The sequence below is a fragment of the Esox lucius genome, chromosome 2 (assembly GCF_011004845.1).
Source record: "Esox lucius isolate fEsoLuc1 chromosome 2, fEsoLuc1.pri, whole genome shotgun sequence".
Classification (NCBI taxonomy): domain Eukaryota; kingdom Metazoa; phylum Chordata; class Actinopteri; order Esociformes; family Esocidae; genus Esox; species Esox lucius.
In genome coordinates this window covers 29675542-29700429 of record NC_047570.1, presented here as the reverse complement: position 1 = coordinate 29700429, position 24888 = coordinate 29675542, and the positions used below count along the sequence as shown (strand labels likewise).

General features: G+C 43.6%; 2 protein-coding genes across 4 annotated transcripts in view; one reads left to right on the top strand and one right to left on the bottom strand.

Annotated features, from left to right (window-relative positions):
- The window catches only part of cemip (cell migration inducing hyaluronidase 1), a 105539-nt gene extending 88480 nt beyond the window's left edge, over positions 1 to 17059 (top strand). For 2 of the 3 annotated variants that reach the window (XM_029125274.2, XM_034288069.1), the window contains exons 17-29: positions 1384 to 1469; positions 1926 to 2057; positions 3095 to 3130; positions 3817 to 3972; positions 4649 to 4829; positions 4969 to 5184; positions 7044 to 7255; positions 8351 to 8536; positions 9563 to 9767; positions 10091 to 10177; positions 10295 to 10452; positions 11408 to 11508; positions 14339 to 14466. In XM_029125274.2, the coding sequence (XP_028981107.1) occupies positions 1384 to 1469; positions 1926 to 2057; positions 3095 to 3130; positions 3817 to 3972; positions 4649 to 4829; positions 4969 to 5184; positions 7044 to 7255; positions 8351 to 8536; positions 9563 to 9767; positions 10091 to 10177; positions 10295 to 10452; positions 11408 to 11508; positions 14339 to 14466 (1884 nt within the window). Of the gene's footprint in view, positions 1 to 1383; positions 1470 to 1925; positions 2058 to 3094; positions 3131 to 3816; positions 3973 to 4648; positions 4830 to 4968; positions 5185 to 7043; positions 7256 to 8350; positions 8537 to 9562; positions 9768 to 10090; positions 10178 to 10294; positions 10453 to 11407; positions 11509 to 14338 lie in introns of all 3 variants that reach the window. The other variant, XM_010877012.5, reaches the window with a different exon arrangement.
- Positions 17060 to 18567: 1508 nt separating this feature from the next.
- mesd (mesoderm development LRP chaperone) lies at positions 18568 to 23037 on the bottom strand. Its single transcript, XM_010877026.4, has 3 exons — positions 22824 to 23037; positions 21965 to 22197; positions 18568 to 20217 (listed from the first exon to the last, which is right to left on the bottom strand). Exons 1-3 carry the CDS (start codon positions 22980 to 22982, stop codon positions 19941 to 19943), a joined length of 669 nt encoding a protein of 222 aa, XP_010875328.1. The 5' UTR covers positions 22983 to 23037; the 3' UTR covers positions 18568 to 19940.
- Between the last annotated feature and the right edge of the window lie 1851 nt (positions 23038 to 24888).

Here is a 24888-nt window from a genome sequence, read left to right as displayed (position 1 = left end):
CTGATGGAGAAATTCTGTGTCTCTTTATGCAAATGTGGGAGCACTTGCATTAAAATGTCACCAATTGGATGGAAACCTTTAGCGAGTACGAGCAAAGGCACGTAACATATTATGTGAGAGTACTGTACTCTACTATTATTAACTAATAAGAAATTATATAACTGCCCGCTGTGTTTAACCTAGTATTTAATTGAAGTATAATTCATGGTTTAGAGCTGCAGAGATCATTGCAATTATCATTTATGAGTATCTTTTAATTGGCTTTTACTGTGGTAAGTGGTGAGGATTTATGTCATAACAGACAGGAAACTGTCTCACCCTTGGACTGTGAGGGGAGAGAGAGAGGGAGGGAGAAGGAGGACAGAGTAAAAGGGAAAGCGAGTGTCAGCGAGGGTGGGGGGGTTCAAAAGAAGAAAGAGAGGAGAGCAAGGGCACCTAGACTTTCATTCATTACTTGACATTCGTTCATCAGTTGATTATATATTTATGATAATAGTTCATCAGTTGAAAATATATCACTGAGGTCTCTTATTCTTACTCCCTTCTCCCTCTCTCTTAATCTATGTTCTTTCTCTTTTTGTTCTTCTCTTTTTCCTCTCTCACTCTACCTCTCTCTTTTTAATGGTCCTTTTCACTCTCCTTTCTTTCCTCTCTCTATCATTCAGCGATGTTGTGTTCCTAGCAGTGTGTATAGATGTACCAGGACGTCAGTCACACAAAAAAGATGCCTAATAAACACTCAAGCATACATGCACACGCACTAATACAGATGCATGCAACTCACACACACACACACACACACACACACACACGCTCTTAAAGGTTTGGGGAAAATAGAGTCAGGATGTCGCCACTGTGCAGCCTTATTTTACGGCTCCAGCCCTATCTAGTCAGCCCCATCGAATAAATCCTAATCTAGTCATTCCTCGAAAAGAAGCTGATGGCTTGTATAACTAGTCACTGGGATGGTCTAACGTCAGTCAGGGCGACAGTCGAGCGTCAGTCAGGGCGACGGTCGAGCATCAGTCACTGGGATGGTCTAACGTCAGTCAGGGCGACAGTCGAGTGTCAGTCAGGGCGACGGTCGAGTGTCAGTCAGGGCGACGGTCGAGCGTCAGTCAGGGCGACGGTCGAGCGTCAGTCACTGGGATGGTCTAACGTCAGTCAGGGCGACAGTCGAGCGTCAGTCAGGGCGACGGTCGAGCATCAGTCAGGGCGACGGTCGAGCATCAGTTAGTGACGCAGTCAAGAATTAGTAAGTTAGTCAAATGTTCACTGTAAACCTGTCGAATTTTGTTCAGGGTGTGACTGTCACATTTGATTGATCCTCTCTGTGGGTGTGTGTGATTGTGTGTGTGTGTGTGTGTGTGTGTTTGTTTGCAGGCTGGGATGATCCTTGACAATGGTGTCAAAACAACACAGGCCAACGACAAGGACAAGAGACCCTTCCTCTCTCTTGTTGGAGCAAGGTCAGTGCTCACACACACACACACACGCATATACGGACAATGTGACAAGAAAAGTTACCTGACGCCATTCAGATACGCCGTTAAAATACTTTCGACTTAGATGGCTAGTTGCAATGGAATTGTCTGGAAAGTCCCAAATGCTCCACCAGGACTTTGAAGCCGACTTGACCTGTCATCCCCAACCTACATACCCCAGGTTCACGTCACACACTGGTGTCATTTCAGAAGTGAATAATACATGGCAGGGATGGATTGAAGACCATGACAATCACAATATGGGGCACTGCCCTTTGTTTCATGGCGCAGCAGTTACATTGCAACCTAACAGTACATCTTGATTTATTCAGTGACATAGCGGCCAGACGTTCAAACAGAAACACATGTAGTGGCTTTGAAAAGTGTCACTCCATCAGCACGTATGTGGATCACTGGGCATCTCTCTCTGTGCGCCTGTAGGTACGGGCCCCATCAGGACGCTGACCCCTTCAAACCTCGTGTGCCCGCTCTCATCCACCATTTTGTGGCCTACAAGAACCAGGACCATGGAGCCTGGCTGAGGGGGGGAGATGTCTGGCTGGATGACTGCCAGTGAGTGGGGTTGAGGGTGGGAGTGTTTGGAGGGTGGGAGTGTTTGGAGGGTGGGAGTGTTTGGAGGGTGGGAGGGCGCTGGGATCGTGAGCGGGTGGTTGGTTATAGCTTCCCGAAAGGAATTCATTTCAATGACTTCTATTTCTCTGGGCTCTCTGTGAATCATACAGCGCTGCTATGACAATTATCACCTGTAGGCATCTGAGTCTAGCACTCCACAGTAATAACTGACAGAACATGGCAGGCTTGCCTTTTTAATCATCTATATTTTTCTGGAGGCAGATCTGCCCTGAAGGCAGGAAAGCCGTGATTGGTTGACTCTAGCTTACGTCCCAACTCCGAAAGTCCTCCCATATCGTTCCATTTAAAATACCATCAATGGCTGTTCTTTTGACTTCCGTTGAGGAACTTTTGTCCATCAATCCATCCAAGCATTTCATTAATGCCAGGAGCCATTGGACAGGGTGAGAATAATCAGTGAACGGTCAGCTGAGGAGCCACTCATTGTTATCTATAGAAAGTGATGGCGGAAGGCTGGGGAGTATAAATGTCATCTAGGAGGAAACAAGGTAGCCCTGCGCGGCTTCTCAGCCCTCTGCCCCGGGTGCTGCTGTGTCGCTTAGCACCCCCCTCCATGGGGACGTCCGGCACTGCTGGTATGCCGCGACCCCCCGGCCGTACTGAGAGGCAGCGACCACTGAGCCACTCTGCAGCCCTGCCCTGAGCATTTCAGCTGAGTCCTCCACTGCCTCTCTCTCCTTCCGCCTCCAAGAGGACAGGATAGTAGTCTGCCTCACGTCCTTAACATCGTTGTTTTATGTTAGTTATGTCTGAAATAGATGTAGAACCCCGTATTGATGCTGGCCACAAGGTTAGAGCGCATGCACACACACACACACACACACACACTCTCACACACACACACACACTACAGTCTGTTGCTGTGCTGTAAGAGATGACTGTGTAATATTCTCCTGTTCTAAGGCTCTGTCCGCTGTTTGAAAGGCCCTAACAGCTGTCTCTCTCTCTCCCTTCAGATTTGCTGATAACGGCATCGGACTCACGCTAGCTAGGTAGGGCCCAATGTTAATCCTATCGGGTTGTTGTGTGTTTGTGTTTATGGCCACGGCAGAAGACCCTATTGTGGTCATAGTAATTGGAAAACACCTTATATGGTCGGCTGCTTATGATGCAGTGGGGTAAGAAAGATTTTTGAAAGAGTGTGAAAGTAATTTAAGGGTGTGAAAGTGGCAGCTCTAGGGATATGGGCTTGGGCATGGTGTGCAGCTTTAAAACCAAGACACATACTTTCACACACACACACACAGAGACACACTGGCACAGAATGGCAAATGAACACCCATTTTTACACGCTCCATTGCACACACACTCACTAAAGCTCTCTCAGCCACACAATCGCTCTGTCAGTCAATCACACATTCATACACTCGCACAGACACGGATTCTGCTGTCCGTGTGGTGAGTGAACAAACCATTCCCATTAAAAATCGTATTAACCCTGCTCTTAACCCTAACCCTGACACTAACCCTGATTCTGACCCGAACCCCAATTGAACCTTTACCCTGTACCTTACCGCAAGGTCAGAATAGGTGAGAAAACGTCCCCAAAGTACCAAATGTTTTTTGTTTTACAACTTTGCAGGGACACTTGCTCCCCACCACACACACACACACACTCTCTCTCTCTCTTTCTCTCTCTCTCTCTCTCTAATGGTCTCCTTTCTCCTTGTCTGTGTAGTGGTGGTACGTTCCCAGATGATGATGGTTCTCGCCAGGAGGTGAAGAACAGTCTGTTTGTAGGAGAGAGTGAGAACCGGGGAATGTCCATACCTGACAACCGTATCTGGGGCCCTGGCGGGTCTGACCTCAGTGGGAGGACCCTGCCACGAGGAGTGTGAGTCTCTGGACGTATGCACACACACATACACTCTCCTCTTCTGCCTCTTCCTTTCTTTTTGCCCCTGCCCCACCCTATCATCCTCTTGTCCGCCTTCTCCTCTTTCACATTTTACCCTGAAATGAACCCACTGCACTTCAGCATTTCAGTTTAGTGTGCTTGGCTGGATGGAAAGTGAATTGAAGAATGGTGTCTCAACTGGTGCATATCTGACATTCTTTCATTGTCTGGGTGAAAGATTCACATCATCCATCATCAGGCTCTCAATCATGCTTTATCTCATCTAGAAACAAGTATTTCCATTCTGTTACAAAACGGTCCCAAGATGCAGCTGCTAGTCATGATTCCCCAGATCCAGCATAGAGACAGCTGTTGGTCAACTGAGAACCACAGCCTGGCAAACCAGGGCCTGTCTGTCTGACCACCTGTCTGTCTGACCACCTGTCTGTCTGACCACCTGTCTGTCTGACCGCCTGTCTGACTGCCTGTCTGTCTGACTGCTGGACGGGCTGCCTGTCTGACTGCCTGTCTAGCTGCCTTTCTGTCTGACCGCCTGTCTGTCTGTCTTTCTTTCTCTCCCTTTTTTATGTTCTTTGTAACTTGCCTGTCTTTGTAACTTGCCTGTCTTTGTAACTTGCCTGTCTTTGTAACTTGCCTGTCCGTTGCCCTGCAGTGACTTCCCTATCCGGGGCATGCAGATCTACGACGGGCCAATCAACGTGCAGAACTGCACCTTCCGGAAGTACATTGCTTTGGATGGCCGGCACACTAGTGCCTTTGGTTTCAGACTCAACAACTCCTGGCAGAGCTGCCCGAAGAACAATGTCACCAATATCACCTTCCATGACGTGCCTGTGAGTGTGCGTGTGCGCGTGAGTGTGCGTGTGCGCGTGCGTGTGTGTTTGCGTGTGTGTGTGTGTGTACGTTTGGGATGACGGGGTAGAATTAGCCTTGGGACGCTATCAACAGCAGCCTCCCTGTTCTCCCCATCAGATCACGTCCCGTGTGTTCTTCGGCGAGCCGGGACCGTGGTTCAACCAGATGCAGATGGACGGTGATAAGACCACCATATTCCACGACGTGGACGGGTCGGTCAGTGAGTACCCCGGAGCCTTCCTGGTCAAGCAGGACAACTGGCTGCTGAGACATCCCGACTGTATCGACGTGCCTGATTGGAGGGCGGCCATCTGTAGCGGTCGTTATGCTCAGGTTGGTGTGCAAACAGACAAGCTGTCGGAAGCGTGCTTTGTGTACATAAGCGCACAGGTACATTTGCATCCACACACTGCGAACACGCACGCGCGCGCGCGCACACACGCGTAAACAGAACCTTTTCACAAACACACACACACACTCTTTCTTTCCCTCCGTCTCCAACGCGTGTTGCCCCGCGCATGCGCGCACACACACACACATATACACTCACTCACTCTCACAGACTCTGTCCATTCTTTTACACAGTGTCCATCTGTGGTGGGTAGAGGCAATTAGCTCCAGCCCGCCTCTAACCACGCTGGTACCTCCATCCCTGGTGTTGCCCGGGGCAGTGACATACATCAGCACAACCCCATCAACAGCTGCTGCTACTTCACTCATTTGGTGTTGATAGATATTCAATACACCTTTTTTCTTTTGTTTATTTCTTTGAAATAAAACTGAGGGAAAGTTTCTACTCAGAGTTAACAATCTGGCTTCTGTACATGATAGTAGTTACGTAGTCTGACCATTTTATCAGGCAGACACATCCACTTTCACCCAATTATTACTGTTACATAACTTCTGTCGTCAACATTAGTTTGTCTCTTAGTAGCTTTTTAAACGGTAATACACAAGGGATGTGGTGTATGGCCAATATACCACGGGTAAGAGCAAAGACATTAGGCATCTAGGCTATACATTCCTTCTCATTAGGCCTAATTATATTTGAAAGTATTCAGTTATTCCCACAGTTGCATGGCATTTATCATTTCATGCTGCAAGAATTTATTTTCCCACACCCCTTTTAACTCCTTACCCAGTTTTCCATCCTCCTCTTTCCCACCACCCCTCCTTCCTTCAGACAATCCCCATCCTCACAAACATGGGGATTTGCCAAGGAGTTGCTAGACTACACCTGTCACCTGTCCATGTTTGTTTTAACTCCGTCCAATGTAGCTCCATCCAATAAACACAGCACATCACACCATCATCCCATTTCCGTGTCTGACAATGACAGTGACCTCTGAACGTTTGACTTCTTCTGGAGAACTGTTTAGGTTACTTCTGGGTGCCATTTGGTTCCTTCAAATGTCTTTGGATTCTGTTTGGTTTATTTGGGTTCTTTTGCGTTCTATTAGGAATCGTCTGGGGTTATTTGGGGTACTTCAGCAGGGTTGGGCCTGTTCGGTCCATAGACAGGGGACGGTATACTGCTGGAAGTGGTGGTTAAGGGCCAGAGGGTCGCGCTGTTTCCTCTGGTCAAGTTCCAAGGCCAAAGAGCAGTGAATGTGACATTGTCCTGTATAACGAGCCATCATTCGGATGAGATATTATATTGGCGTCCTGAATTTCTGTGGTCATGGAGGATCCCATTGTGTTGACCCAGGAGTCCTGGCTACACTTCCAAACCCATCTTTATTCTATCATGGCCAGCTAATCATCCCCAGCTTCCAATTGGCTCATTTATCAACCCTCCTCATCCCCTGTAACTAAAATAATAAATACTGCTAAGTACTATAGGACCTAAATGAAATCAGTAATGTATGCAAGTAGCTCCGGATAAGAGCTTTAGCCTACTGACTAAAATAGTAATTATACTTCCAGCTTCTCTTGGGTATGTCTTTGAGGTTCTTTTGAAAACTTTAGGGTGATTAGCAGGACCTGCTAGTCTTTTAGATGTACCAATAGCCACTGGCATCTACCTCCTAAGCACGTTGAACATCTGAGTTCACAAGCGCTTTTTCGTTACGCTGATGTGTGTGGGTGTGTGAAGGCCTTTGTGTGTGGGTGTGTGAAGGCCTTTGTGTGTGTGTGTGTGTGTGTGTGGTTTCATGTGAATTCATGTGTGTGTCCCCGGTTCCGGTCCTCAGATCTACATCCAGACGCGTAATCCGGCCAATCTGAACATGCAGATTGTAAAGGACGAGTTCCCTGACAGACCTCTGGAGCTGGAGGGAGCTCTAGGCAAGAGGAAACACTACCAGCAGTTCCAGCCAGTGATCACATTGGCCAAGGGCTACACCATACACTGGGACCAGGCTGCCCCCGCAGAAATTATAGTGTGGCTCATCAACTTTGACAGGTGGGTAGTGGACGCAGAGACACACACACACACACACACGCATGCACGCACACACACCATTTGGTTCCTTCTCACAGCATTATAAGTAAATCTGATCCAAAACAGCAGTCATCAATATGGCATTGGAAATATTTAGGTCACTTGCATCACATCCACCCAAACCCAGAAGCCCAAACCCATCCCCTGAAATGTTCTCTTCATCATGAAGTCCATGTCATGAAGTCACTCAGTCTGCCTGCCCCAAACCCAGTAACCCAGGCTGTGGGTTTAGATAGACCACCTTAAAAGGAAGCCAAGGGAAGTGTACTAGTTCATAGTTTATGGTGCTGTTCATAGCAAATGACATCGCCCCTGCCCAGCATATATACTTAATCGGAATCGCAGTAATTTAAATAGCAGAGGCATGGTAGTCATTTCAAGCATGTTAGCTATTCATTTTGGCTGGAGATTACCCCGAACAGATTTAGGGTTTTAGGACTGCAGTAAACGGGGGAAATGGGAGTTACCATTGGTTACATGCTACTTTGGAGCTATCTGGTGTTCATGGAGTGGAACTGCAGGTTGAGCCTTACAGTACACAAGTCAATGCTGTATCATGTCATGTGATCTAATTAATTAAGAAAAACTCATTAGGTTGGTGTAGTCCTTAAGAAGGTCCGTTACCCTTCGGAAAACATTTGCTCAGTCAGTGTCATTCATATTAATGAAAGGTTATGTCCTTGATGTTCTTGTTCTGTAAACAACAACATTACACTTTAGATGCTGTTATTATTAGCCCACACCAGTCCTGAAGTGCCGAAACACTTTCTAATGAGTTACTGAATCAGACCTGGGACACCAAGTGGGTGCAATTAACATCCCGGTAGAAACAAAAACCAGAAGTGTTCCAGCCATCCAGGATGGGGTTGAATAACCCTGGCCGGTACTATGGATAGATTTACATTGCCTATATAATCCTAATTCTCCTGAGTGAAAATAGATCAGTGTTGTTAAATGTGGATGTGTCAATTGTATTGAATAAATGATCAGATATTTCTGGTTTGTGTGTGTGTGTGCATTTTTGTGTGTGTGTGTGTGTTTGTTTGTTTGTTTCAGGAACGACTGGATCAATGTGGGTTTCTGTTACCCAGCAGGCACCACCTTCACGGTCATCTCAGACATCCACAACCGGCTGACCAAACAGACCAGGAAGACCGGTGTTTTCATGAGGACTGCGCAGAGAAACAAAATCCACCGCTCACACCTGGCCAGAGGCTATTACTACTTAGAGGAAGATACAGGGTGAGTTGGGTGGGGGGGTACAGAGTGAGTGGTTGGGGGAGGGAGATACCGGGTGATTGGGGGGAGATACAGAGTGAGTGGTTGGGGGAGGGAGATACAGGGTGATTGGGGGGGGGGGGGGTACAGAGTGAGTGGTAGGCGGATACAGGGTGACAAGTTGGGGGAGGGTGATACAGGGTGAGTGGGGGGGTGCAGGGTGACAGGTTGGGGGAGGGTGATACAGGGTGAGTGGGGGGGGTGCAGGGTGACAGGTTGGGGGAGGGTGATACAGGGTGAGTGGGGGGGGTGCAGGGTGACAGGGTGACAGGTTGGGGGAGGGTGATACAGGGTGAGTGGGGGGTGCAGGGTGACAGGTTGGGGGAGGGTGATACAGGGTGAGTGGGGGGGGTGCAGGGTGACAGGTTAGGGGAGGGTGATACAGGGTGAGTGGGGGGGGTGCAGGGTGACAGGTTGGGGGAGGGTGATACAGGGTGAGTGGGGGGAGGAGACAGGGTGACAGGTTGGGGGAGGGTGATACAGGGTGAGTGGGGGGAGGAGACAGGGTGATACAGGGTGAGTGGTTGGGGGTACTGTGTGGGGGGGTTGAGGGAAAAGGTACAAGGGGGCAGGATTAAGGAAGCCACATGCTGCTTCTTTTTGGTTGCTAAATCCGTTCAGGATGTGTGACAATGAAAGTGTTTGCCCTCATACACCCTCCACCAGCGTTCACTCTGAAAGCGTCCACACGTCCCTGGGACAGTACGACCACTGTTGACCATTCACGATAAATGGCCTTCGATGTTGGTTATTAGATTCCGAGCACACGAACACAGAGAAAGAAGATCGAAACAACCTAATTTGCCACAAAATGCTGTCATAATGCACACATCAGTGCAACTGGGAAGCGTGCTATAAAAATGACGAAGCCTACTGAAAACTTGACAGGTTTGACCAGAGGTCTGCTGTATTGTGGATAGTTAGGGGTTGGTTTGGGATTCAGGACAAATCTCGCTTGTGCAGATTATTAACTTGTCGTCTTCCTGTCAGTCTGCTCTTCCTTCAAGTTAAGGCCTACAATGACAAGGAGGACTTTGCCTTCTGCTCAGTCAAGGGCTGTGAGAGGGTCAAAATCACTGCGGTCATCCCTAAGGGCAGTCCCCCCAGTAACTGCATGGCACAGGCTTACCCCAGGCATGCCGAGATGCCCATTGTCGACGTGCCCATGCCAAGTAAACTACCCGGTACCAAGCTGGTAAGGACAGAGCTCGGTCTCTTTCTGACAGTTTGTCAAAATGACGATGGGCATGTGACATTTTCATTTAAATAACATGCAAATGCTTGAGTACTGATTACTTGTGTATATGCTGGTGTTTGCAGTGTGTTCACAGTAACTCTTTAAAGTGTTACAGATACAGTAACGTGAAGAAAGACAAGTATTGTACATTCATAAATCTCTGCAGCGTCGTCGTGGACAGGTTGAATAAGTTCGCCACTGTTGGTCATTTAAGATGTTTCACCCCCTCTTTCGCTTTTTACCTGTTTTCTCCCTCTGTTTCCCTCCTGTCTCTTCTACAGCGTACCTCAGAACACTTCCTGGAGGTAAAGCTGGAGTCCTACAACACACGCTTTTTTCACATCAATGAGGACTTCGCCTACACAGAGGTGGGTGGGTGGGTGGGTGGGTGTGTGTGCGCCTGTAAACTGTGTGAGTTTTGTCTTTGCTTAGGTGCTTAAACGTAACGCTGTGATTGGTTGACGGGATGTTGTTGTCGCCGACAGTTTAACGGCAGGAAGTTGTACCAGCCAGATGAGGGGGTGCAGATGACAGTGATTGACGGCCATGACGGGAGACTGCTGGAGAGCAAAGGCTTCAGGAACTCTATACTGCAGGGTATACCAGCCCAGATAGAGAGCTATGTTAACAACCTGAAAAACAAGTGAGAGCACGCGCACATTCTGACATTTTATTCAACACCCAAGTATTACATTTACTGCATAGGTTCTTGACGTCAAGACGCTTAAGTGTAAGAAATAAGTCTGTTAAAGGTTGAATGGTCAACCCTGCCACTTTCCAGATCTGCAGCTCCCTCTGGCCTCCCATTTAACAATCATATCTAGTTTATTTGCCATTCAAAAGGGAATGTTTTCAATATCCAACCAGCTTCCTATGACAACAGAATGTTAATGTATGTGTGTTGTTTTAGATGGCACCTGTCTAAGCTCAGAAGCTAACTAATTGCATTCCCACGACACGTCCACATCGATTCGCAATATCCTGGGATTACAAGCTGGTTATTAGTTACTGTGTCCGGTTGATAAGGGGCTCGTGTCTGGCAATGTATAAGTTCTTGTATGAGAACTTATCAACAAGATGTGCAACAAACTCTGCAACAAACTCTGGGAAAACTAAAATGTAGAATGGATTGTGGTTTTTCGGGATACCAGAGTGTTAGAATGTATTTTGTTAATAGAAACTCTAACTTCTAACAGTAAAGGTGAGGATGATCACACATATTGCATCATTCTGATGCTCCATTCTGCTCCATTCTAATCAACCCAACCTAAACCCTCAGCCTAAAATATCCCCCCCAAAGGCCCCCTCATTATTTAACATTTTCCTTTCACTGTTATACCATTTTGAGCTGTTCTGGTCCTCACAAGTATATCACTACAATTGCACTCACAAACACATACTCATGCTAGCCACTGGATGTTAGCATGGGAAAACACTGAAGTGAACAAAGTTAACTCTGTCCTCTTCCTTTATGCCGTCTCTCCTCCCCTTTCTTCTCTCTTTCCTTGATCTCCTTTTGCTCTCATCGCCGTCTTTCTCTTTGTCTCTCCCTCCCCTGTACATTTCCCCCTCTCTCCATTCTGTCTTTGTTCCTCTAGCTCCATAGTACTCATAACATCGAAGGGTCGTCTGGTGACTCGGGGCCCCTGGATAGGAATACTGGAAAGCCTCGGCGCTGACAAGTCCTTCAAATTGAGAGGTAACGAAGTACACGTCTGGCCTGAGTTTCATTATACTGGAGTTGTAAGGTTAAAGATAACGAGATCATTGCCGTTGAAGTATCAAACCCTCATTGATTTGAAAGTTCAGGCTATATATAGAATGTGGTAATGTACAATTATGAGCACTGGATTTCTAGGAATAGTTTTTAGAGATTTCCAATGACATCCAGTAGATGGCAGTATTGGTATTCTATTTTGATCAAGAATCTGATCAAAAACATACAAGTTTTAATTTTCATTGATCAAATCCAGTTAGCACACTCATGATGAGTCAGTTATTTCTCAGTCAGTTAACAGGCCTGTATGTGTGTATGTCTGTGTGTGTTTGAGTGTATCTGTGCCTGTCTCTGCGTGTGTGTTTTAGTGTAGAGGGTCAGTAAAAACTAAGATGGATGCCAGAGCAGCAGGGTCCTTCCTCCTTCCACCTCCCACTCCCTCCTCCCCTCCGTCCACCTCGAACTCCCTCCACCTCCCTCCACTCCCTCCCCTAAGTCCACCTCCCATTCCCTCCACCACCTCCCTCCCTCCCAATAACGCCTCCTGCCTCCACCACCCCTCGTATTCCCTTCACCTCTCTGTCCCTGCACCTCCCACTCCCTCAACATCCTCTCCTAATTTCTCCAATCGATTCACTCCCACCATGTTTTGTCTCTGACATAAGCAATGTTTTGAAGGTCTGCATTGACTAAAAAATCCAAATAAAGTTTTAAACATTCAGTCATACACAAATACACATACATTTCCCAAAATATATTATACTCACAGGCCTCCTGATTCAAGCCACCAGATACTTTCTGTGGGGTGTGATTCCAGAGACAAATGTATGGTCTGTTTGTATATATGGTGTGTGAGATGATATGTGCTGTATAAGAAAAATAGCAGCTAGGTTTTCTCTCTCTCTGTCTGCCTCTTTATTCTTCCTCTTGCTCTCTGCCTTTCTTTCTGTGCTCTTACACATTCCCTCTCTGTCCATCTAAGAGTATTTTCTTTGGGTGATAATTATGTTTAGCATTAGCTGTGTATGAATACACATGCGCAAAGATATAACTGTTTGTAGTGTGTGATTTCAAAAATGTCTACGTATCCTTTAAAGGAGAAAATAATCGTCAAGAGTCTGACGGTCTGATGATAAAGTGATAAGGGTATACACTGTTCACTGTACTCTATGTAGTCCGAGAAGTAGGCCTCTTATTTTTTTGCAGCTAAAATGCAAAAGTTACAGTGAGATAAAAATGAGCCCAAACTTGCATCATAGTAAAGGCCCATGAACCCCTCCCCCCATTAACGTGCCAATTGAGCGCATGGTAGTGCTGTAACAAGCCCCTAAAGTTGCAAACGCATGACACTCACCCCATTTAGAGTCTTGATAGTTGATACGTAGTCCACCTTATTGGGTTTTCTGAATTATTTAGCAGGCAAGTAAGTCAAAAACCTTACCCCACCCCCCCACCCCCCCAGACATGCACAACCATTTCTAGGGTTTACTAAGAAAGGTGTGAAAAGGGAAAAACATCCAGTCCTGTGGGCGAAAATGCCTTGTTGATGCTAGAGGTCAGAAGAGAATGGGCCGACTGATTCAAGCTGATAGAAGAGCAACTTTGACTGAAATAACCACTCGTTACAACCGAGGTATGCAGCAAAGCATTTGTGAAGCCACAACACGCACAACCTTGAGGCGGATGGGCTACAACAGCAGAAGACCCCACCGGGGTACCACTCATCTCCACTACAAATAGGAAAAAGAGGCTACAATTTGCACAAGCTCACCAAAATTGGACAGTTGAAGACTGGAAGAATGTTACCTGGTCTGATGAGTCTCGATTTCTGTTGAGACATTCAGATGGTAGAGCCAGAATTTGGCATAAACAGAATGAGAACATGGATCCATCATGCCTTGTTACCACTGTGCAGGCTGGTGGTGGTGGTGTAATGGTGTGGGGGATGTTTTCTTTGCACACTTTAGGCCCCTTAGTGCCAATTAAGCATTGTTTAAATGCCACGGCCTACCTGAGCATTGTTTCTGACCATGTACCCATCCTCTGATGGCTACTTCCAGCAGGATAATGCACCATGTCACAAAGCTCGAATCATTTCAAATTGGTTTCTTGAACATGACAATGAGTTCACTGTACTGAAATGGCCCCCACAGTCACCAGATCTCAACCCAATAGAGCATCTTTGGGATGTGGTGGAACGGGAGCTTCGTGCCCTGGATGTGCATCCCACAAATCTCCATCAACTGCAAGATGCTATCCTATCAATATGGGCCAACATTTCTAAAGAATGCTTTCAGCACCTTGTTGAATCAATGCCACGTAGAATTAAGGCAGTTCTGAAGGCGAAAGGGGGTCAAACACAGTATTAGTATGGTGTTCCTAATAACCCTTTAGGTGAGTGTATATATATATATATAATATATTATAACACAACTTGGTAGATATGTCCAAGACACTACTAAGATGGAACATATGCTAGTACATTCAGTTTGGTCACACACTGGTGCCTTAACGGCCACATGATGATATCTGTTGATCTGTGTGACACAGTGTGATGACATTTGGTACACATATGGAGGGTTTTGAAACTTTCTCAATTTTGCCACATGGGGGCACCATCTGACAGAAAAAAACATTCTTTGCCACATATCCTGCATCTGTGTATCTCAATTCAAAAGTTGTACAATATTGGCTCCCTCCTGAACCATGCTTAACCCTGCTTAACACTTAAAAAGAATGAAATATGCATGTGTACTCTGTATGAAAGCAGCAAATACTGAGGGACTTTTTGCTTTCTCTTTCTGTGTTTCAGAAAAGCTGACCTTTGTAGGCTTTAAGGGCACATACCAACCAGACTGGGTACGTATGGAAGTGGATGAGGAGAGAGCTAAGATCCATCAGGTCCTCCCCATCCCAGTGGTCAAGAAAATGAAGCTATAAGAGGGCAGGAGGTGACCAGGAGTTGTGGTGGACACACCCCAGAGACTACGCCCCACACACACACAACACACACACTGCCCCCAGCACTGGAGACTTGGTCGAAGTTGGCCCTATAACCACTGGTCCACCTGGAACCAGCACTGCCCTGACACAACCGCTTCATTGTGACTGACTCCACAAGTACCCAGTCAAAGCACACAAAGGTGGAAGAAGAGGGGCTACAGAGTTTGGGCCGGCCAATCAAACGCATGTGTTTTTCTGTCACCTAGCAACTATTTCCCCATGCAGGTCTCTGCTGTTTATGTGACTATGTAAGTGATTCGAATGTGTTGTTCGTTTGACTAAACTTGACTTTTAAAAACTGAGGATAGAGAGAGAAAAAAAAAAGAACATTCCTTTGTCGTCCTACAGATTTTGACTGAAATTACAGATTGTGATTTGTAAAGTAAAACAAAAGGTCAAATGCATCTTAGGATAAGAAAACATTTAGGTTAAGTGTAATTACATTTTTTCAGTGTTTCTCTCTGAGGGCCAATTCCGACTTCGAAATGTAGACCTTCCATAAGCACGCCTTTGTATCCAGACTTGCCCTGAATAAGACCAATATATTTGGCTAGAGCTCTGTAGTACGAGGGAGGTAGTAGCATCAAACTATTATATTTCCTAGTTTCTTCAGCTATGCAAACTTACCCCATTCCCAGAGGATAACACACACCCAAATTATGCTGTACCTTTAAGTACTAAAGTACCTTAAAGTACTGTTTATGTAAAACATTTGTCATCCCCCTTATCTAAATGGATTACAAATCCAAGCTCTTATAAATGTGTGAATGTCAATGCATGGAGAATGGTGTTATTTCTATTGGACAAAAAAGAAAGCTGATGTTGTTCCACTTGGAAACAGCAAGTTGCTCTACCTTCCTTTCATCAGGAGTAAAGGAGGTGGAATTATAAGGAAATTGAGTAAAGGTCAGACAATTCTTAATCACCTCAAATTCTGTGATCTCTACTCCAAATGAACAGCTGGCTGAAACGTGTTACTTTACCCTTCAAGGTCAGAGTTCATAATGTTCCATTTAAATGTGCCATGTGCGGAGTCAGCCCCATACTGAATAAAAAATGGGTGTAAACTTTGCACCAGAACGCTTAATGCTTATGTGGCCCAAAGAATCCATTCCAGTAAAGCTATGTCCCTGTGCTGTTTGTGAGGGCTCTAGATTCGACTTGATATAGTGTGACGTTTTGTTTCATATAACTGTTTTATATCAAACGTACCAGCAAGTAAAGAAATCCCCAAAAGAAAAAGAAAGATCCTGTTAATATTAAAAAATATCAAAAAAAATATTTGGTCACTTATAAAGAGTTATCTGGTCTTAAGGGTTAGATTGCAGTATTTCTTACTTTTTCTTCTCTCCTGCTTAAAAAGCAATGATTCAACTGATCATAAACCAGTTTTGAATATTCTGTAATATCAAAAATATGTTCTTAGTTAAATATGCACTTCTGAAGAGCAACTTTATTATCAACTGCTGTGACACATCACATGTACTTCTCAAAAAGTCTAAAGACACCAATGTGTTAATGTTAAGTTTTGCAGTACAGGGTTTAGGGATAGTTATTACAGTACTAAGGTTAGGGTTGGGTATTAGTCATGGGTTTAAGGTTAGGCATTACAGTACTAGGGTTAAGGTTAGGTACTACAGTACTGGGGTTAGGGTTAGGCATTACAGTACTGGGGTTGGTGTTAGGTGTTATAGTACTAGGGATAAGGCTAGGTACTATAGTACTGGGGTTGGAGTTAGGTACTATAGTACTGGGGTTGGAGTTAGGTGTTATAGTATATGGTATAGTATATAGGGTACAGTATATAGGGTAAATCCCTGACAACAATTCCCTTTCAAACAGCCACTCTATTTAACTCTACTCACCACAGCCCCCAGCGGCTGGCCTGTATTCCAATGTAATGTAACATCCTACCAAAATTCAGCAGTCAAGATTTACTATCCAGTGTATTCACTTGAGACCAGCCTGGGAGTGAAGAAAAGGTGATGTCAATGCTGCCCTTTATTGCTCTGGTGAAACTGTTAGGCAATACTCCCAATTCAAAAGCTTAAATGCTATTTAAGCAATTTATCGATTGACATGAAATTTGCTATTTTTCTTTACATCTGGGTAGATTCAGATAAATGTTCCCCTTTGCCCGAAATAGCTGGTCTTTTTTCGGAAATGGTTGTTAGTGTTTTGTATGTTTAAATGTGTTTTTAAAAATTACACAGATTGATAACAGAGATATATTTTATACGTATTTATTGTACAGACACAAAATCTACAAGGGACATCTTTTGAGTTGTAATGTATTCTTGTCCTGAATTGTATGTAAAAAAAAAAAAAACTATACTATAGCATTTCAGCAATCATATCAGTGCATACAGGCATAATTTGACCCATAATAGCTACTGTGCTGTTTTGTTTAAACGCTACACCAAATGGATGTGATGTACTATATGTGACTTGGGTTTGTAAGGTGATGAATTCCATAACTTTAAACCTTTAATTGACTTTTGTACAGAAATAAATCAATAACTGAACTGTATTACTCTGCATTCATGTTCTTGTGTGTTTGTGCGTGCGTGTGGTAAAGTAGGCATGCCTGTGTGAGAGTGCATGTGAATGCACACAAGATTTTGTGTATTAGCGTATGCGTAGACTCCCAGACACATTAGTTACTGACCACAATGGACTTTCTGCACAGACACATTCCAGGAACACATTTCTGATACACAACTTTTCTACTACCTGCTGTTTTCCAATGATTGTTTTCACCAAATACAAACCATTAGCCTTTATATTTCACCAAATGGACACTTAGGGCATATGATGGCAGAGTGTAGTGCCCCAGGCCGTTGAAGGTGGTAGTCTGGCCGTTTGATTTTAAAGAACAACTTGTACAAAAGATTGTCCCAAATGACTCCTTATTCCTCAGATCATTATATAGGGAATACGGTGCCATTTGGGACTCAATACCTAGCAGCTTTATGGGTGAAGTTTATGGGTTCTGCAGTTTTTAAAAACCATTAGCAATGGGCAATGCTTAGCGTGAGCTCCATTGGTTCCCACGCACTGGTTCCTCTGTGTGTGAGTGAGAGAGAGAACGGCGTAAAGGGCGTGGCACCAAGTTCCATTATAAATCATTGTGGAATGCTGAGGAAGTGAAGGGAGATGGGGGGGGGGGGAGACTACCACCCGTGTGCTATCACAGCCTCCACTTATCCAGAGCTTTAGAGTTTGAATTATCTGAAATATTTGCATAATTTAAGGGCTGACCTGTGATATTGTACTGTATGTGATCTCCTTAATGCGAGACCCTACAGTTCTTGTTTCTCTGACGGTGTGTGACAGAACGGGGCATGCCTGGGGTGCGAAGCTCCTTTGATAACGCACGCATGTTCTTGACAGGCACTGTTTCTGACGGATGTTGTAGATGGGGGGGGGGGGGGGGGTTCCAAACTGAAACCTACGTTCCTATAAACTGGCCTGTTTGTCTTTGGTTACTGTTATTAAGGACAAGACCCAAAACAAGCTTTTTACTGTTAGTATACACTTACAGTCAGAGTCAGCTCCAGACATAAGCAAAATGCAGGCGCTTAGGGGCCCGACCGCTAGAGGGTCTCTGACTGCAAGGGAGCCCCTGACCAATAGGAGAGGGGGTCTGAAATAAAATGTTGCTTAGGGCCCCCGAATGGCTAGAGCCGGGCCTGCTAACTGTTAACTAAGCAAAAACTTGAAAAATAAAATTTTATGTGATCTGTGTCGGAATTCAATATGTATTGCAGAATGGGGATTCCGTCTAGCAACCGTACAGTTACTGAGCAGACCAAGAGTGTTCTGCAGCAGGATGAAAACAAGGGTCCGGCACACCGTGTGAGCGCGTATTAAACATACAACGTCTCACATACTCCAGTCAGATTAGTCTAACACCGAATTTCCTCCAATCCCCTTGGAAAACATGAAAGATGTGCAGAACATTAACAGTGTTGTTTTAAAACTAAATCTCCAAATACAGCCAGAGGAAGACCGCAGGGACAAGATGATTTGTCATGATGAACTCAACATTGCAACATTTATTCCAAGCCAAATTGGTTCCCACTCAACTCTATTCAAGATGTGACTGACAGTCTGACAAAGGTGAGAGAAAAAGCATATTGTAAAATCAAGTTGAGAGGGAAAAGAATACTGCCTCTCTGTTCACACACACAATCGACAATTTGTATGGAGGGGTTGTGTTTCTCTGCTCCACATACAACACAATATGTTATTGCCTGTTTAACCAAAAAGATAAGTTTTCACAGGATGGAAAAACTCAAATTTATGCTGTAATATTGTGAAAATCAATTGGTTGTGGTCTAACAACTGTATTTTGCAAAACAAAAACAATGAATAAACATTCAAAAAGAATCACAGTTATCTGGGTGCAAATCCTAGTTCCTATATAGTGAACTACTTTTGATTTTGGCCTATTTCTCTGGTCTAAGCTAGTGTACTATATAGGGAGTAGAAAGACATTATGGACAAAAATCTTTAATGTGTATAATTTGTAGTAACATTTCCAAATTGACAAACAAATTGACAAAAACTTTAATGGTTTAAGGATTTCTCATTGTAAATCTGTGGTTTTGGCACATCTGGGAAAACCAGCTTGTGTATAAGTCACGTCCTGTATTACACTTGCCTTCTCTGAAAAACTTAGTGACTTAAATGTACTCTGTCATATTCAAATATTAGTGGGTATCATAATCAAAATCTTTTCTCACCAGTTCTCTGACATAACCGCATCACTGTAAAATAAACAGGTCATAGACAAACAGTATAAACTAATGTGTTGACTTTTAGACTCAGTCACACGGGTGTAAAAACACTGTAAACCTAAAAGCTACAGTTAAACATCTGCTCTGAGGTCAGCAGCCATATACCTTAACTTTAATAGGCGTAATAGAGTACACATTTCCACAAAACTGACTCATACTCCGTTATCTTTGAACCATGCACCCATGCCCCTCCCCTTTCCCCAAATGCCCCTCCCCTTTCCCCCATGCCCCTCCCCTTTCCCAGCCAGTTCAGTACCTGTAGATCTAGGTAGGAGCACCACAAGGGAAAATCTCAACCGCATGTTCCTTGTGACCACTCACTTCTTAAACCCCACTACATAAGAAAGACAGTTGTCATTCCTTTTTGATCTCCTTAAACAGGTTTTGAAAAGAGGATGAGAGGCATTTGCAATTGAGATCTTGCTTTTTAGACTCAATGAAAGGCTAGGCAGTAGCTGACCCCAATTTGTTCCCATCAATTTGACTGCTTCAGAGCTACAAATACTTAAATGAAAGAAGTTGGAGGGTGTTCCTGTTCTTGACAGAACCTGGTAATTGTTGAGCCAATCCCATCCCTCGGGTTTCTCTCTCCTATCAAAGATCAGCTTTTCACAGTTCCTCCTTGCCATTACTCGCTCTGTTGCCGTCCAGGTCAGGTTTCTTGCCCTCTGACGACTTCTTGCCCTTTTTTTTGGTGTTCACATCATTTTGCTGCTTTGTCTTGCTTCCAGCACTTTCATCTTTCTTGGCAGCCTTTCCAGGGAACACCTGGCCTTCCACTGTGACATCTGCACAGCGTTCCTGTGCCACCAGGAAGTCCTTGACCTCCCAGGCAAAGCTGCCATCGCGCAGCATGAAGATCACCCGGTTGGAGCCCACCACGAACCTACAGAACAGTGAAAGAGGGATAAATAAAATAAAAAATAGACCTGCCAAGTATAATAGTCCCATGCCCGGGTCTCTGGCCCTCCCTTTCTATAGCTCCATTCCACCTGGCAAAGTTCGCATACCATCTTCTCACTGAACTTTCCAAAGTGTTTACATAACTAGCACTGACAATTCAATTAGGAACTTTTATCATTTTTACAAAGAATCCTTGATTGGAATTTACTGGCTCAGAAAAATGCAAAACATGTAGCATCAGCAAATTGTCCCTGTTGCATTGATTTTCATGCCACGTCAATGTGAATGATAAACCAGCACATGCAATATTAACAGTGGAATAAGCCAAGTAATTCCATTCTGAACGTTTGGTAAATGTTTGGGTGTTAGCAGTTCCGGTATTAATAAATCTAATTAAAAATGATTTCTGTATAGGCATTCAGTGTTTTTTTAACATGGCATTTACTTATTTATTAATATTAATTATTTATTTGGACAACGTTAACAACCAGAATCTGAAGACAAATGTTACATTTTTCAAAGAACCTTTTTCCTCAGGATTCCACTTGAAATTACAGAAAGAGCCCCAAGCATGCTATGTTAAATTGGTATAATTGTGTTGTTAGTGGTAGTTTTGTGATTAATCTCAGAAAGACAGACAGTTCCCATTATGTACAATTACTGAGGCTATTTGGAGCCCCACTGACAGTTACTGCAGTAAGCCTTGGGTGGAACTTTCCTATGTATGTTAGCACACTGTTACCCATCAATGGCATACTAACAAAACATGGCTAACCAAACATCACATTAAAACAGCACTTCCTGTACACACTTCGGCAGCCCAGGTTCAACATTGGAATCACATGTAACTACACTGACTTTAATCTTATAGCTGTATTGAATACAACAACAATTACGTTTCTATAAGTTTATGATGGCAGTTTGGTTTAAATGCTCAACCTTTCACATAAAATAATGAATGTACTGCAAGAACTTAGTTACACATTAGTTGTGTTAAGTTAGTTATTAGTGTGTGGGAGACTGTCTATACACTGGGGCACTTTCGTAAGTATTACCACAGATAGCTAAACATCTACATCAGCACAAGCTACTTGGCATAGATACAGCTCGAAAGCTTTCATATCATCGCTGTCACACATGCAGGCAACACCTCTTATTTTACATACACCACAAAAGTTATGTTTTCTCAGGGAGCTTTGTTCATGCTGACCAAAATACAGAAGCCTGACACCAGCGCGTTGTTGAGGGATTTTCAAACTTGAACACAACGTGTAATGTCACTAAACACAGATGAGATCTGAAGTCTGTCCAGACGTTGCTGATGGATAACAAATCGCACTACATGTGCAAAGGCATCATGTGTATCAGCTTATCACTTCACATAATAATCGCCTGGCCAACTGCTGAGTTCATGACATGGCACGCAACAAATTGGGTAATGCGTGCAGCGTTTGAGCAGGGGAACATGGCCAATGGTTGCACGATTCTGACCTTTAGCCCAAGTAGCGGGAAAATATCACAATTTGCCTGCTGTACACTGTATCTCAAGGAGCAGGCTTTAGGCACTTGCTGTCCTTTTTAATCATTGGAGGCTACCTCCTGACCTAACAGTTGACAAATTATTTGGTTGTAACTCAACACTTGCATTAGTCATTTGCTTGGTGATTTGTTGACAATTCAAATAAACCAAATTAATAACTAGGATAGGTTTAATAAATGTTGAGGCATACCTCTGAATGTCAAAGTTGGCGTTGAAGAGGCTGCTCTGCCACAGACTGGTCACCTCTTCAGTCTCCTTCTCTGTGGGCTCTCCCGACACAGTTGCAAACACCATCAGAGTTTTTCCCTTCTTGGACATCTTCAGCAGCTCTTCTGGCTTGGAAGCATCTACCTTGGAAAAGTCAATGGGTGGAGGGGACCGCCTATGTTCCGGGAGGTCGCCCTCCTCAATGTCATCGTCTTTCTGAAAGGAGCAAGTTAAGAGCAATAATTAAGTTTGATAACTATTTAACTACTACTCAATCAGATATTCGACTACCGTTAATTTATTAGCCTGTTCATCCTGGCTACCTAGCTAGTTAGTAAGATCGTTTGATGTGAAAAGAGAAATTAGATGCTACCAGACATAATTACGTGTGAGCAATAACCACAAAATCACGTGAGAAGGGAGATTTCGTGGTTAGCTATACAGTACGGGAACTGACCAACTGCTATGTAGTTACCTAGCTTCATATTTAACTATAGCAGTTAGTTAGTTGATGTACTGTACTAGCTAGCTAGCTTCATATTTGCAGGTTACTGTACTGTACAATATGAATGTACTATCATGTCATTTAACCGCTAACTGAGTTTTCACATGGATCGGGGAAGTACTAGCCAGCTACTAAACAAGCTAACCAACGAAGATAATAATGGGGAGAAAGGAGATTTTTTGGACAATCATGTACATTGACTAGCTTCCTGGTGAACTATGTGGTTGCCTAACGTTTAATAACTAACGATAACGTTAGCGTGGCTAGCCAACGTTAGCTGTCTGACTAAAAAGTAATGTTAACTAGCTAGCCAACCGAATTAAAACGACCCATTTACCTCCCACTCCTCCAATAGCCGTGCCATATCGGCGTCATTGTAATCCCGAATATCTTTCTTCTTCTTGGGCTTGTTGTTTTTACCGTCTATTGCTAAAATACATATGAGACACGCACAGAGCAAAAGAACAGCACATCTCCACCTGAAGTCCGCCGCCATGTTTACAGATGGTGATTTGCGATTGGTTGAGTCTTCTCTCAGATAGGGCGTAACGAGGGAAAGAGGTTGGGTTAGAATGTTGCAGAAGAGCCACAGTCAATTTATTTTTGGTGTATGTGGCTCAATCCCAAATCGACCCCTACGCTGTATGCACTTGTGAAGATCTGTGTGACAGGTGTACTGGGTGACAGGTGTAGTCTAGTAATAACTTGCCATTCGATGGGTTAGGTATATGATTCATCATATTACTTGCCATACAAATAATATGGGATTGGGCCATTGGCGCTTGTTGTGAAAGGTTATTTATACAGTCACATATCAACTCAACATATCAGTAATGAAGTGCTCATATCGGCACTGAACATGCCCTGTGTTATCATTAAAAAGTCAATATGCAATTGAATGAATGATACAGTATAATTGATTTTTTTTTAAAGAAAATAATGTAAGTGCCTTATAAACTTGGTTGTCGAATTGTCATACAATCAATATCCAAAATATAAGATTGTTTTACTCTATTGTGGGTCAGTAAACAAATGTTGCAATCAAACCTGAAATGTTTTAAAGCTATCATTTTGAAAACAAGTGTAGTCTTGACATCTATGGTTTAATTTCTGGTCCCGTACCTAAGCTTTTAGATTTTGTAGGCCTACAATAAATGCACTTGGAAAATAATCTTTCCTTTTAATGCATATAATTATCATCAACAGAATGTAATATATTGGAAACAAACATGTTAAAATGACATTTTAGTAATTCACCAGACGCTCTTACCCAGAGCAACATGCAGTGAGTGCATACATTTTAAGAGAGTTACATGATACAACCTCACATTTTAGTAGTAAAGTGCATTAAAATCAATTAATTAGTTATTGGCAAAAGTAATTGCTGGAATTACTTACACATAAACATAAAACATTATATGCAAACTTTACAAAAAGAATACAGAGGTGATAGCTGGAACAATTTAGCAGACCAAAATGTAATAATAAAAGAAAGGGAAGACATTTTGCTCACGCCATAGAAAAGGGCTTTATTTCAGTGACATTTCTGGATTTTCTCACTTCAGGTCTTTACGCAACATCTTAATGTGGTTTAGGTCAGGACTAGGCCTTTCAAAAACTTCACATGACTTGTTCTTGAACTATTCTGATGTAGATTTGCTTTAGTGTTTTGGATTATTCAGATGAGCTGTCGGATGGCTGGATGGATGGCCTGCTTTTTTTACTTCAAATATGGGAAGTTGGGTCTTGATATGACAAAACATACCCAAACCATAACACTGTCACCACCACACTTTATAGTTGTTATAAGGTTCCTAATGTGGAATGCAGTGTTTGGTTTTCCCTAGACATAACAGGACCCATGTTGTACTGTATATATACAGTGCCTAGCAACATTTTCAAACTAGCAAAAAATTATCCCAAATTATCGAATAAAAAATGGTACATACAGAAAGATTTTAAAGAAATGTCTGCATAGGCATACTGAGGCCCATTATCACCAACCACCAGTACTGTGTTCCAATGGCACGTTGTGTTTGCTAATCCAAGTATATAATTTTAAAAGGCTAGTTGATCGTTAGAAAACCCTTTTCAATTATGTTAGCAAAGCTGAAAACTGTTGTGCTAATTAAAAAAGCGATAAAACTGGCCTTCTTTAGACTAGTTGAGTGTCTGGAGCATCAGCAATTGTGGGTTTGATTACATGCTCAAAATGGCATGAAAAAAATTACTTTCTTCTGAAACTCATCAGTCTATTCTTATTCTACGATATGAAGGCTATTCCATGTGAGAAATTGCCAAGAAATTGAAGATATCGTACCACACTGTGTACTATTCCCTTCAAAGTGCAAACCGGCTCTAACCAGAATAGAAAGAGGAGCGGGAGACCCTGGTGCACAACT

Bases quoted from the DNA above. Each gene is read 5' to 3' on its own strand.
- mesd (XM_010877026.4), bottom strand. From the start codon at position 22,982: ATGGCGGCGGACTTCAGGTGGAGATGTGCTGTTCTTTTGCTCTGTGCG. The intron at 22,198-22,823 runs GTAAATGGGTCG...TGCTCCTTTCAG, and splicing joins GGCTATTGGAGGAGTGGGAG to AAAGACGATGACATTGAGGA. The intron at 20,218-21,964 runs GTATGCCTCAAC...ACTGTTCTGTAG, and splicing joins GCCAACTTTGACATTCAGAG to GTTCGTGGTGGGCTCCAACC.